Source organism: Tubulanus polymorphus, chromosome 4 (assembly GCF_964204645.1).
Source record: "Tubulanus polymorphus chromosome 4, tnTubPoly1.2, whole genome shotgun sequence".
In the NCBI taxonomy this organism is placed as follows: domain Eukaryota; kingdom Metazoa; phylum Nemertea; class Palaeonemertea; order Tubulaniformes; family Tubulanidae; genus Tubulanus; species Tubulanus polymorphus.
The window spans coordinates 27073752-27088148 of NC_134028.1; the positions used below are offsets into that span (position 1 = coordinate 27073752).

Below are 14397 nucleotides of genomic sequence, written 5' to 3' on the forward strand. Positions count from 1 at the left end.
TGGACGGTAGTTTTATTCATTGTGACCAATATATCAAATCTATCTACACTAAATCACAGATCTGCCCGGAAAGGCTTTATGTGCGTCACCACAACATATTTAAATAGCACAAAAATATAGTCGCCTACACAGAATATTCTACATTTTGAAAGTTAATGATTTCGACTACACAATTAAGTACATTTCACTACAAGCAAAATATAGAAAACCAGTTCCACAGTTGTCTGTTGAAAGATGGGATGGGAATTCCGTACTGTACGGTCTATAGAACTGGTGGCAGATCCTGTAGTTTTATTTCTGTCGAAATTTTCTTATTTTATTTCTGCTAAAAAGTTTTCAATGATTCCTTGATGTGCATCGCATGTGTGTAGATCGTCCTTGTGACGCGATGACCACGTGCCCGAAGCTACCAGTTGCAACCGATCACGTGGCAGGTTGACCCTGGCACGATTGGGCTACAACTACATCAACTAAACTAAGGAGTGATTTTTGTGATACGTATTGAATGTCTAATGATAAATACCACTATATTCTATTAGGGTCTGACTTGACTGTGTTTGTGTTTTTACTATTTCTGCACGGTTTCATTCGGTTTCAAATGATCAGATTTGCACTTTCTCATCGATGTATATTCAGTTTCCTGTAAGAGCACATCCGCTTTATCCACATCCACCGGTGGATTTATATAGTTATCCAGGAACGTCAGCAGTTTCTCGATTCTCTCTTCAAATTCTTCAAAGTTATCGTTACCTGATGAATAAATAGAATACGAGATGGGTTTGGATGACGTTATAGAAAGGATGCATTAGTGCAGGACCTGTAAACTCCACCCTACTCCGGGGTAATCCGCCCAATAGTCGGTGGTGAAATTTACTAGATTCTATTTCAAAAACCCTGATTCTCAGCTCGGTGAAATATTTACAGCAGTTCAAGTGATATTGAGTAAGGCAGAGTTTACTGAAAATAGATCTCGGAAAAATCCACACAAAACTGACCTTCGACGTAATGTTCATAAGTATATTCATTATTGTCACCAGAGGTCATGTTTGCAGTCCTTCGACCAGGACCAGTTTTACCAACGAATGTTTTAAACCGTTTCATGATGTAATCAACTATTTCGTACTCATTCGATTGTTTTAGTAAATCTTGTTTCACGACGTAGTAAGATTCCATAATCACCTGAATAAAACAAGAGAACATGCAACACCAGAACGCCGTATACTACGCCTCGTCAGCCAGAAACCTGCAGCCAACTCAGCCTGAACCCTACACCCTAATCCACCTGGACTCTGCATCCTCTCGACTTCTTGACCATGCGCCTCCTCGGTATGATCCCAATCAGTCTGGACCCTGAACCTTGGACCCCTCGCCTTGTCCCCCTCAGACTGGACCCGCACCCCTAGTCTTGACCATGCCGCCAGACTCCCTCACCTCGCATCCCCTCAGATATCCAAAACCTACCACAATTCGTATCAGTGTTCAGAACACTTTCAAAAACTGATCGCACGCATACAAATAATGGTGAATGTCTGTGAAGGGAGTCGTGCATGATTGCATGATTCTTGAGAGTTACAAGTAATATACATGATATATACAATGCATAATGCGAGTTTTAAAACAATTGATATTTAAACTTACGGATATGAAGAAATTCATGAGTACAAACGTCACCAAGACGGTAAAAAAGAAGAAAAACACTGGACCAAACACCGGTGAACCCTTCTCAAACGATTTATAGTCAAACTTATCTGAAGTAAACAATATTAGAATCGGGAATATTTTCTCAAACGTGAATATTCTTATCGTTTAACCGCTACTTACTGAGTAACATTACAAATAACGTCTCCATCGTCCGAACTGTAGATTTGAAGCCGGATAAATCAGCGCTGAACAACAATAAGGCGAGTTGCACGAAGGCGAAAAATACGATAGAAAACATGATCAAAAAGTTGAAAATCGGTTTCACCGAATTCCTGATTACACTCGATAACATCGAGACTTTTTTGTTGAATCGCAGCAATTTGAGAATTTTGATCGTACTGAAGAACGCCACGAACGCGCAGATATAAGTGTATGTCTGGAATATAGAAATCAAAGAGAGAGAGAGAGTAGGATACTAGAATATCGGTGAAATACTGCATTCTCGACGCGAAATTCAAGATGATTTAATCGTTTATTAAGATTATTCATATATTACAGTAGACTGCGCATGCCTCGATTATATCGCGGGGACCAATACATTCTCTCATAAGCCACGCAAACTTCAAAACAGTTGGAGCGGGGATAGGTTTTTACTAGGATTAATTGGAGTAAGAAAATGTGTAATTTATTATCCGGGGTAGGCGATCAACTCCGGGGTAAACGACACTTACCTCTTCCATTAGAACGATGTATTGAAAGTTAACGTATCTGTGTTTGTTTTTGTTCACTTGGTTCGTAATGATTTTACTGGCGGCGAATCTCACGAAATACAACACAATCACAACGATATAGAAAATCACTAACAACAATTCCAATATGTTGAAATATTCCTACAAGATAAATCAGTAAAAAGACAATTAGAATGCGAGTGAGAAGTGTACAATCACGGGCGGATCCCGCGGAGCAATATAGGTCTTGGAGAAATGCCATGGCGAGTACCAGAGACTCTCCGTATAAAACAGGATCAGAGCTGCGCATCAAGACAGTCATATTTAGTGCCTTACGCGGATGTTACACTTAATTGAGTTGAATAATCTTACGCGCTTTGATGAAAATTTCTTAAGATATAATTTTTCTTTATGGTGGCTGATTTGGGCGAAATCTGTTAACTACATGCAGGTGCCAAAACACTAAACTGGAAATCAATACCGTAGACCTATAAAAGACACACCAGAAATGTATCGAATAATCCATTTTTACAAACGAAAATGGCCGCTTTAACATTTTTAGCGAAGTTTGATTTAACGCCGTCGCCAAAACGAACAGGAAAATCATTTTGGCGGCCTTTTTGTGTGTTTTGGCGCGGTCATTTTTGTTTTGACACCCAAATCAGCCACCATACTCCTTACATTGAGAATTGTAGTTGAACGATATAATTATTAAGTACGGATACCTTGAAATACGGTCTTTTGATTTTACACATGACTTTGATTTCGTTGACCATATAATAAATCATGAAAATAGCGACGAGAATTTGAAGCGCGACGACTGCGTACAGCGACGGTCCGGTCACCATTCCTAACCGCAAAGTGTGGAACATAGGTCGAGGTACGATACCTACAATTAGTCATAGAAAGGGTAAAATATTATTCAGATCTCACCGACACAAACGGAAAATAATTGGTTTCTCATTTCTCTGGAGGTTTAAAGTTTATCCAGCCGGCCGCCTTAATATACCCTGTACATTACTTTTTTTAAATGAACTGATTTTTAATCGCAGTTTACAAAATGGCCCTACTGATTAGGAGAAACAAGATATGATTCTTTTTAGCCTAAAATGTAATGTTTACGTAAATCGTGATCGTAATTCGAACTTACCTCCAACTGATATGAATTCAAAAATCACCGCACTCGTCGTGTAAAGATTCGTATTCGGATTAATCAAGACAAACTCGACGAATACAGCTCGAGTGTATCGATCTATCCACGAATTATCGTATAGTGTCTGTATATTAGAGTACGCCTGGTCAGCAGTGGTTCCTAAATCAGCCACGTAGCCCCCTCCCGAATAGGTAGCTATAACCCCTGAGGTCGGGTAACCAGCCAGGTCAATAGCAGTGCGATACGACCAACTTACATCAGGTTTATCAGAAGAATCTGAAAATATAGCGAAAATTACTGATTATTCTTTAAGAATTTCTGCCCGGAAACGATGAAAATTAAAAGTTTTTTTTATTTCCGCTTATTTTTGTGCAGATTTTACCTGATTCATTGACCGTTTTATACCTGTCTATTTTACCTGATTTATTGACTGATTTTACCCGATTTATCGACCGGTTTTAGCTGGATTATTTTACCCGATTTATTGACTGATTTTACCCGATTTATCGACCGGTTTTTAGCTGGATTATTTTACCTGATTTATTGATCGGTTTCCAGCCTATTTTGAATTGTCTTTCTTCCTGATCAAACATGTTGTAACTATCTCGACATTCACTGATCAACGCTTTCAGTTTATTTTTGATTTCACACGATTTCTCTAGTAGAAAAAAATTTACAATTTATTAATTTTCTATTTTTAAAGATATGGAAACATAAATTGGCAAATAACGTATGGCAAAACCAACACGTGATCTGAGATCTCAAAATATTATTCAAATCAACGCTTTCAAAGAGATCAATTTCTAACTCAAAAATTATAATGACATCATAAGGACATATATGACGTAATCATGGATTCATCGTGCATGTTCACTTAGCAGGTTCAGTTGCCCGCAGATCCTCGCGGTAACTGTGGCGGAATGTAGACCATGAGAGGTAACAAGCATGAAAAAGTTGCCAGGTCGGAGATTTTTTCTGAATTTTTTCAAAACCCACCTGGTGACAGTCGCAGTTGTCTAAGTCGAGGTGCGTTAATCATCCAATTCTGATCATCAGCGATAAATTTTTGTCCTGGTTTAGAATTCACTCGTCGACCTTGATGCCACAATACCGAGTATATCGACGGTACGAACGAATGGAACATGTAATACCAGAACTTCTCGTGTGAAACAACCTTTTATAAAAAAAGATAGGAAAAGATTTTAAATAAAGATATCTTTATACTTCAATTATCATTGCTATTATCATTATCATTTTTAATCGTTTCATCTATTCATTTATTGGATTATCAATATCTAACAATAACAAATGGTACGGAATATTTTTCACTTTGTCATCTCCGGGTTTCGACGATTCGAGAAATCAGACCAGTTCAACGGTTCGCCGTCAAAATTTGATTTTATACTATTTTTGTTTCAGTGTATAAGTCTTAACTCGACAAACAACCGATGACGTCACTCGTATCCCTCAGTAATTCCACTCAGGTATTCGGACCTTTCACAGTTTTGTATGAATCTAGAGTGAACCCATTAATTAAAGATGAATGAGTCCAATCTATCTAGAACCGTGCGAAACTGTGTCCAGTCTAGAACTTTCGAACGGATAATCAAGATAGAAAAATTGCGATATTTACAGCCGACATTGTCGTGTCTCCGTTAGTACTATTGGCCGCGTATACCCCCAATTCGATGACGTTTTTCACAGAATGATTCTGATAGAATCCGGCTGGGCCTCGTTCCACGTAGATCACAAACATTAATAAAACCACGAAGAACACGTATAACGAAACTTCTTTGATCACTTTGTTCATTTTCAGTTCCTTCAATCTGTAATAAATCATAAACATTATAATAACTACATAATTTGGAATTTCAGTTCAGGTTCGTGTTAACAATCTCCCAACCAGCCTGAACCGGTAAAACATGAATTCATTCAGGTCATAGGAATTAGAGGTCAAAAACCAGTAATACAAATTATGAGTTAATATAGTAAATGAATTGATATAACAATAGAATGACGGGGATTGAAAGGGGATCGTGTACCTCTCTTCACGAGCTGCCGCTAACTGATGTCCATCAGGCGGAGGATAATAAACACGTTTCGGTATATCCGCTATTACGTGTACGAATTCCTCATCATTCGCCAGATGAGGATTTTCTCTCTCGATAATTTTCGCGTCGTCCTCATCGTCATCTTCCTCTTTCTCCGGTTTTCTGATGACCAACGCGTAAATAGAAGCCACTAGTATTATCTGTAAATAAGACAAGTAAGTTCGATAGAGCCGCCATCACCCGACAGATAGTGGGTTCCAGATACGGGTAGATAGAGTTAGGACTTAAACCGAACTTATTCTAACTGTTATATTTAACAACCCGGAAATTGCGTCCACAGGAAGAAGACTGGCCACTTACTTACTTTGATATGATTTATTTTTAAGAAAAATTTTTACAAAAATAATGAATAAGGAAATGCATTAAAGATGTAATAATATTAAACGAAAGACTGCTTTGAAGCAACATTTAGTTTATTGAAGAAAGCAGCCCTAGAGGAAAAAATAACTTTTAACCAATTTTGATTTTCACTATGTCAGTTATATAGACTGGTTAACTGTAACCATTTTTAGCAGGTAAGTGCTTGAATGAATGAAATTCCAATATTATGACAACTAACCTTAACGGGTTGAGTGAGGAATATTGACTGTACGACGCTCGTTGAGAATGATGACACAAATTCAATGGCGCCTTTTTTACCGAGTATTTGACCAGCAGTTAGTACGACCCACATAAACGAGAACGCAATCGTACCAAACGTCAACATATAAGTGAATATTAACATCCACCATGGCAACTGAAACTTCTTCTTCTTCGGTTTTACTGGTTCTTTCTTCATGCCTAACGGTTGCACTGGATAACCTACATAGACATGTGAATTGCAGAAACCTATTTGTTTGACTTAAAGTGCTTATGTAACTAATAACGCATTGCTTTGCCCGCACAGAAAGCTGGAAGTTTTCTCTCCTTTTTTGCGCTTGTTGATAAATTGTAAATGTAACTGTTGTTTGTATTTTCTCTCATTTAATGCCTGTTTGTTGTACGTTTTCGTAAAATAAATTTGAATTTGAACTTGAACTTGAGAAGAGGGGCGTCTGTTCAGTCAGTCAATACACATTACCTGGTTGAAGTCCACCTCCGTAGTTTGTCATCGATGGATTAATGATGAACACTCCTTTTTCATCCAATCCTTCAAGCGCTATTTGCTCGTGCGACTTTTCTAGAGCGATTTTAAAATCTGCTTCACTCGCCGCCGACGACAGAAGACTTTTCGAATCTAATGACGGTGATGCCGGGGATTTCTTTCGGCAACATTTACGGCGAAATCCGGCCCAACATCCGCCGAAACTATAAGGACAAGGTTTTACACTGCGGAACATGATGACTATTACAATGTTTATAGGAACCACGACCAGTCCACTTATAACACCGATATATATCGAATGTAAGCTGAATTTGATCGGTCCTGAAAGTAAAAAAAGATGATTAAAGGGTAGAAATAGCATTGTATTGGCGGCATTCGTATCTCTATATAGTGGTTTTAAATTACAATATTAATAAATTCTGATTTCAATTTTTTCGATTCTATATTTCTCCTTATCCTATTTTTGCCTCAACATTTTTTTCCGATTAGTTATTTTCCTAATTCCGATTAAAACTCTGTGCCACGTATCGGGTATCAATATTTCATATGTTTACCTAATTCTATCATCGTCGGATTTTGAACGTCAGATTCGTTCCCGAAAAACATGATCGAAGCCATCATTGATGTGAACAGTAAACTCAATATAGAAGTGAGTCGCTGAACGCGTGTGAATTTACTGCGAGGAGGTCGCGTGATCACAGAGAACCACAGATGATCGTCTGTCAGATTCTTTCTGGCTTTCAAAGCGAATAGATGATTAAAACTGGTCAATTCGTCGCTACCAGCAACAGGAATAACTCGATCAATCTGAAATTGATTAGAAAACAACTCGAGCACAAACTGAAAACAAAAATATGACTTTCTAATTCTTGTAAATTTTTGATTGAGAATGTTTTCTCAATTTATGTAAAATACAGTAAATCGAGCCTCTTGGTAGCTCTGGGACAGCAGTACATATCTTGTAAGAATCAGGGAACTCGGTAGTGTTAAGACTGCTTTAAATATTTCACTGAGTTGAGAATCAGGGAACTCGCTTGCGCGTTGGGACTGCAGTATTTCACAGAGTTGAGAATCAGGGAACTCGCTAGCGCGTTGGGACTGCAGTATTTCACAGAGTTGAGAATCAGGGAACTCGGTAGCGTTGGGACTGCAGTATTTCACTGAGTTGAGAATCAGGGAACTCGGTAGCGTGTTGAGACTGCTTTAAATATTTCACTGAGTTGAGAATCAGGGAACTCGCTAGCGCGTTGGGACTGCAGTATTTCACCGAGTTGAGAATCAGGGAACTCGGTAGCGTTGGGACTGCAGTATTTCACCGAGTTGAGAATCAGGGAACTCGCTAGCGTTGGGACTGCAGTATTTCACCGAGTTGAGAATCAGGGAACTCGCTAGCGCGTTGGGACTGCAGTATTTCACAGAGTTGAGAATCAGGGAACTCGCTAGCGCGTTGGGACTGCAGTATTTCACCGAGTTGAGAATCAGGGAACTCGCTAGCGCGTTGGGACTGCAGTATTTCACAGAGTTGAGAATCAGGGAACTCGGTAGCGTTGGGACTGCAGTATTTCACAGAGTTGAGAATCAGGGAACTCGGTAGCGTTGAGACTGCTGTAAATATTTCACTGAGTTGAGAATCAGGGAACTCGGTAGCGTGTTGGGACTGCAGTATTTCACAGAGTTGAGAATCAGGGAACTCGGTAGCGTTGAGACTGCTGTAAATATTTCACTGAGTTGAGAATCAGGGAACTCGCTAGCGCGTTGGGACTGCAGTATTTCACAGAGTTGAGAATCAGGGAACTCGGTAGCGCGTTGGGACTGCAGTATTTCACAGAGTTGAGAATCGAACAATAAACGGGTCTCTCAAATTTTGATAAACTCTACAGACTGGGAAGAGCCTGAATGAAATCATCCAAGATCAATGTCACTGATGTCAGTAATGTAATCTATACCTGGCCGTCGTCCTCCTCAACTGCGAGCCATCTGTCACAGATGAAATAGAATTTATCCCCAGTTTGGATGTCCTCGATCATCATTCGACTGAAAAACCATGCGGGTTTCTTCCCGGAATTATCGTGCCAAACCCTGTAACGATCAGACATTCAAATTACACATCATTCAGGTTCCCGAGAGAACGGAATCTCGAGTCTTTTTAAATTCTTTGATTTTTATATATCATGATTTCTATTGTTGGTTGGATAAGTGACTTCTGACCTCTGATACAGATCTACCCACATAAGCCTGGAGTTACCTTAGACGGTAATCAACCGTTACATTTAAAATATAGCAGTGTTTTAAAATGGCCACCACTGCCATTCCTGAAAATCGCATGTTCGACCCTAACTAGATAAACTGACCTAGACTAGTAAACCCAAAGTTTTTCTCATTATATCATAGTCGAAGTATCAGAGGTTTTCAGAACCTGCAACTGTCATATTCTTCGAACTGACGAAGGCGGTCAGTATCAGGAGAACCTGACCTGACTAATTCAGCACCCTATTTTGCACTGAACCCAACCACTATTACACTGGTTTCGTTTTTTAATTCCAGTTTATAATGGTTTCTATATATTCATACTAAGTCACCTAATATGTGATAGTTGTCCCAGAGTTGAAGATGTCGCCATCACGAATGTGTTCGTTTGTCCAGCTTGGAATATCTTGCGTTTATTATCTTCAAATAATCGAGGTTCGCTTTCTCGATCATCGCCGACGAGTATAAACGAAACTCGCGCTGTTGTACCTGAGTGAAACGTGGTGGTATCAGTTTATATATCATGTTCCAATCAGGGTTCGATTTTTCATTTCTATTCACAGCTACCAAAAGTTTGCATATCAATGATGCTGCTAGGCAGAAAACCCGTTATTGCTACACTGTAGCTATATATTAACAATTGTGTTAGTATCGCTTGTGTGGATTATTATGACTATTTTGATAGAATCGATAAAAATGTCGTTACCTGCATTCTTTGCGAATCCAGTATAGACTGTTATCTCATACATGTATTTATCTCTAGGATTATTACTCGCTAGAGGAGTCGCTCCTACCTACAATCATACAATCATACAACATGCACGTGTTTTAGTAGAATAACTATACGAGATAATTGTGGCGATATTTTGCTAGCTATTTTCATAATTCTCTGCAAATATCAGAAATTCTTTCTTTAAGAAAACTGTGGTCATAGCCCCTCTGTGTTGAAATAAACATCATTTTGAAAAATAACTTTGTAAAGGAAATCACTTTTGAGCGGGAATTTAATCCATGGGCTTAAAAGGAGTATCGCGCGCCCAGGCTTCTTACCTTCAGTTTATCTAAACCATCCATCCACCTGGCCCAGATAACCGCCAATAAATAAACGCCGAATATTGAACACATGAACGCCAGGGCGACCGGATTTTTAGCTAATTCACTCGGTGATAATGAACTCAAATCGGCAAAATTCGGAACGTTCATCGGAACGACGAACATGCTGGCAAACGATGTCAGGTGATTACAGAAACATTGAGTAGCTTGAATGTTCGACCTGTTACCAACCTTTAGAAAAACACGAAAAAACTCATATCGTTAAACCAATCAGTAATCACCAGCTGACATATAGCTAGCTGTTCATTAAAACTATCGCTACACGTGTATTACGGGATTCAAGACTTCCAGAATATAATTCTACAGATCTAGATCCAAGTTCTATAGATCTAGTTCCACAATTCTGGATCTAGTTCAGGTCCTAGTTCCGCAGATGGATAAAGTTCCATCGTTCTGAACTCAGTTCCGAAGTTCTGGATCAAGTACAAGAGGTTTTGACTCGGTACCACGGTTGCACGTTCTGAACTCAGTTCCGCGGTTCAGGATCCAGTTCTTTAATTTTTGGTTACAGATTTGAAGCACTAGAGCCGAATTTAAACAGTGGAACTGGATGAGGAATAATAACTCACCCTGCACCCTTCGCTCGACCATCTATCATCTTCATCGCTCCAATAACGACAAGACATTGTATAAATCTCTGAACTTAGTTGCGTCACCACAAAATCCTGATCGTTGATATTTTCAGTGGTGACTGAAATGTTAACAACTTTAGTCTTTTAAATTTGTAAGTAGGTTTTGATTTATATCATTTGCGAGTTTGAGTCGTATAAATGTGTAAAAAGTCGAATACAAACCTTCATGTGTGAGATTATCTAAGAATGCTCTCACTCCTATATAGAACAACACTTTCTCATCCCTATCAGTAACAACAAAGAGAGCCGAAATTATCGCACAATTAAGAAGTGTATCGGATAAAAGGATATCAAAACTTGATTTGACTTGTTTGTAGGTTAAGGTGGAAATAGTCATGAGCCGCGATCACACGAGTTTCTTATGGCCGACTAAAAAAGCAACTGAACTGTTTGGCATTGTTTAGTATCGAATGAGTGGTTTACGTGTGAACGCGCTCTCTAATCAGACAAATCGTCTCCGTGTGATCGCGGCTATGAGCAGTCGATGGTTTAGTCGGGGTCCTAGGAAAAGTTGACTGTATTTATTTTGTCTCATCTATACTCACGTTATATTCAACTGTTCGTGGTCCCAGAAACACGTCGTTAAACTTGGTGACTTCGGTCTTTTCTGAGCGCACCTATCAGTGTCGATATTTCTACCCGTCGAGTTCACATCGTTTTCGCTACTATTTGAAACACGTGTTTGACGGGAGGCGACGGGTAGGATACACAAGTCGTTGTATATTCCTGTAGTTGGTTGCGATTCTCTGCGCAGATAAATGGCGAACCTGACCGTCTGATTCGGGTAGGTCGTATTCACGCTGTAATCAACGTCGTACTCTTCTTGCGTAACGTTTCCGTAAGCGTCCGTGACGTTACGCGTAAACGTCGTTACGTTCAAAAATTGCGAAATATTTACGGATAATGCTCCGTAATCGGATACGTTCACGGAAAATGTATTCATCAATAGATCATCAGAGATTGTCCACCCGAGCACAGGCGGAACCGGCTTCTGATCTTTACCGGCGTCAATCCATATTTCAATATCATCCGGTAAATTGGACATGTTTAGTGAATGACCGCTATCATCTATCATTGATAAACTAGTCACTGGACTACTGACTTTAGACGCTTCTGGTGACCAAACGTAAGGGTTTGAAGCTACTGTTGAAGCCTGAAGAAAATATAAAAAACATTTTTCATTTTTTCATCAATTTAAGTATCAAACTCACCCCTTATTCGGGCAAATTCTCGTTTGATTTCATGTTTAGGTTTAATATCTATGTATTGAATGAAATACATGGAGGGTTCATAGATGATATCGAAATATATCTGGTTCACTATTTTATCAGTTCTGAACTTTCGAATTCCGTTTTAAAAGGTAGATATCCACTACTTCCTTTCACACACTGCGGTAAGGTTTTTATAAATGAAAATAATGATTAGCATCCTTCGAGACCGCGGGACCCGCTACAGAGACAGATCAACAAAATACAAATATATAAGGTCAGGTTTTAAGTGAAGAATGTTTATGTACCTGGCTCGATAACGAAAATGCCGTCTCATTTTCATTACCGAACATATTTTTGTTGTCAGCGAATTTCATTCCCGCGCAGCTGTGACCTTGACCGACGTCCAGCGTTTCTACAACGAAATCCACACAGATTTTATTTCAATCCTCATTTATTCGAAATACTTAAAAACGTTTTTTATATTTGGAGGAAGATAAAAGATTCATTTCGAACTAATTAAATTGATTACGACATCGGTAGTATTTGGTTACAAGGTAAACTGAGTATAGTGAGATATCATTACGATAACTTCTACATAACTTCTGTATTTCAAATTTGCTTCACCGATTAGGTCATGATTCGATCATGTGACCCGAGGTTCGCTGCACAAATGTTGGTTTGAATCAACAGTCGAATAAGGCAACAGCGAAATTAAAATTGCCACTAAGCCTTGTATATAAGTGTCTGATGGATGATCAGCTATGATTAGTACTTGAGTATGTTTTGTTGTAATTTGCTTACGGTTAAGGAAGGCAGCGGGTGAGTCCTTTTTCATGAACATAGTCACTGATGGAGATGTGATGATAGTCGGCGCTTCGCCCATCACTTTCTTCTTTAAAACGGAAGATGACACGCCGGACAGCAACCCTTGCATTCTCGACGTAGCTTCCTTAGCCTGAATTAATAGATAAAATAAATGATGGGAATTTGTTTATAAAAAATCAACAAAAGCGGATTTTCTGCAAAAGCAATGATTCTCAAAACAGGGATATGGTTGAATGCAGGAAGTCTTAATAAACGGATTTATTCTTAAAACGGTTTTGTGGTGAGTGTAATGAGGACTCCGCAGTCTCCTGTGGCAAGCGAGGATCCACCGACGTGCATTAAAACAACGACACCGGATTCCTTCTCAGATTCCTTCTCGGATTCAATGAAAATTCATCCATAATTTCTCCAAATTCTACGTACAGTGAAACATATCGCGTTAACTACTGTCGAGCTCTGGAGATCAATCCGACATGATTTACCTAATGGATTTACCTGTGAGAGGCTAAAATTCTAGATGAAAATCCACTTTATATAGTTTTCCTAATGACGTGTACGCCATTGAGCGGAAAAGCTGGTTTAGCACGGGTCCACATCGCTTTCAAAGATCTTATCTTTGAAAAAAACATTGACGGGAGTGTGGATGGGTAGGTATGGGTCAAAAATTTAAAATCACACAGTCTTATTGGTTGAATATAAGATTATGGTCAATGTGCAGAGAGTCCACGGCAAACTGTGAGGGGTCACTCAGAATAACTTACAAACTTGGTCGAATTTCCCTAAAACATTTAAAAGATTTAAGAACGAACATATTATCATCGTTTCATGCGGTTCTTGGAAAATTGAAACACGAATTTATTAGATTGACACAAATCCCAAACTTAAGAATGAAAAGAAAATGTTTCATTGAGCTTATATTCATTAGACGTTTCGTATTACTACAGTCATCATCAGGAATATTAGTGGTAGGCCTATTGCAAAATATGAATAAGATTAAAATTACGAGATACATGTACGATCCAGAATAATGAGTCTAAATAACCGAAACAACAAATGTCTTTGTTAAGTCCTTAAACATTAAACTTTGATATATATGTTGAACAGGGTCTTGTTTACTTACCGCTTTTTCTGTGGTGCCCGTTTTTTCTGTAAGGGCTGATTGTGCATCAAAAACATTAGCTACAATACAGAATGAGAACAAGAGACTTCAATGAGAGAATTAGATGAATTTTATATTCTTTTTTGCAAATCACATTTTAAACAATCAGACTCAAGTGAATCGTTTGGGGATGTGTATAACACTCGAGCCATTATTGTGTCGTGAAAAATGTGAATAAATATTTGTTTATTTCGACTTATACGAAATTTTTTTCTAAATATGTGGACAGAGCGTTTCATCATTTCAATGGTAATTGTGTCTTCAAAAAGACGGCGATATAGAATATTTTAATGCTGATCTTACACATGAGTTTCACTTGCTCAGTACATGCTTGTTCAACCTGTTCAGCTCCGACGCTAGGGTTATCCGCCAGTCCCTGCAGCGCTGTGTCCAAGTTCTCGCAGATATTCTGAATATCATTCTTTTAATTGGAACGAGAAAATGCGATTAATACAGAAATGTCTCTCAGCAATCTATGATTTGTTTCTAAGAG

The 14397-nt window shown here is 38.7% G+C and overlaps 1 protein-coding gene across 2 annotated transcripts in view; it reads right to left on the reverse strand.

Moving 5' to 3' along the window:
- LOC141903718 (polycystin-1-like protein 2) overlaps positions 1–14397 on the reverse strand; it is a 23977-nt gene continuing 9580 nt past the window's right edge. Inside the window, exons 14-39 of one of the 2 annotated variants that reach the window (XM_074791967.1) lie at positions 14208–14325; positions 13866–13924; positions 13507–13524; positions 12722–12875; positions 12226–12332; positions 11255–11862; positions 10872–10933; positions 10647–10768; positions 10015–10248; positions 9671–9758; positions 9297–9453; positions 8664–8796; positions 7272–7524; positions 6694–7038; positions 6193–6434; positions 5565–5773; positions 5156–5348; positions 4519–4696; positions 4058–4180; positions 3520–3798; positions 3095–3258; positions 2373–2531; positions 1822–2077; positions 1639–1748; positions 996–1179; positions 1–750 (exon numbers count right to left, since the gene is read on the reverse strand). In XM_074791967.1, coding sequence (XP_074648068.1) covers positions 569–750; positions 996–1179; positions 1639–1748; positions 1822–2077; positions 2373–2531; positions 3095–3258; positions 3520–3798; positions 4058–4180; positions 4519–4696; positions 5156–5348; positions 5565–5773; positions 6193–6434; positions 6694–7038; positions 7272–7524; positions 8664–8796; positions 9297–9453; positions 9671–9758; positions 10015–10248; positions 10647–10768; positions 10872–10933; positions 11255–11862; positions 12226–12332; positions 12722–12875; positions 13507–13524; positions 13866–13924; positions 14208–14325 — 4737 coding nt within the window. In that variant the 3' untranslated portion in view covers positions 1–568. The remainder of the gene's footprint in view (positions 751–995; positions 1180–1638; positions 1749–1821; positions 2078–2372; positions 2532–3094; positions 3259–3519; positions 3799–4057; positions 4181–4518; positions 4697–5155; positions 5349–5564; positions 5774–6192; positions 6435–6693; positions 7039–7271; positions 7525–8663; positions 8797–9296; positions 9454–9670; positions 9759–10014; positions 10249–10646; positions 10769–10871; positions 10934–11254; positions 11863–12225; positions 12333–12721; positions 12876–13506; positions 13525–13865; positions 13925–14207; positions 14326–14397) is intronic. The other variant, XM_074791968.1, reaches the window with a different exon arrangement.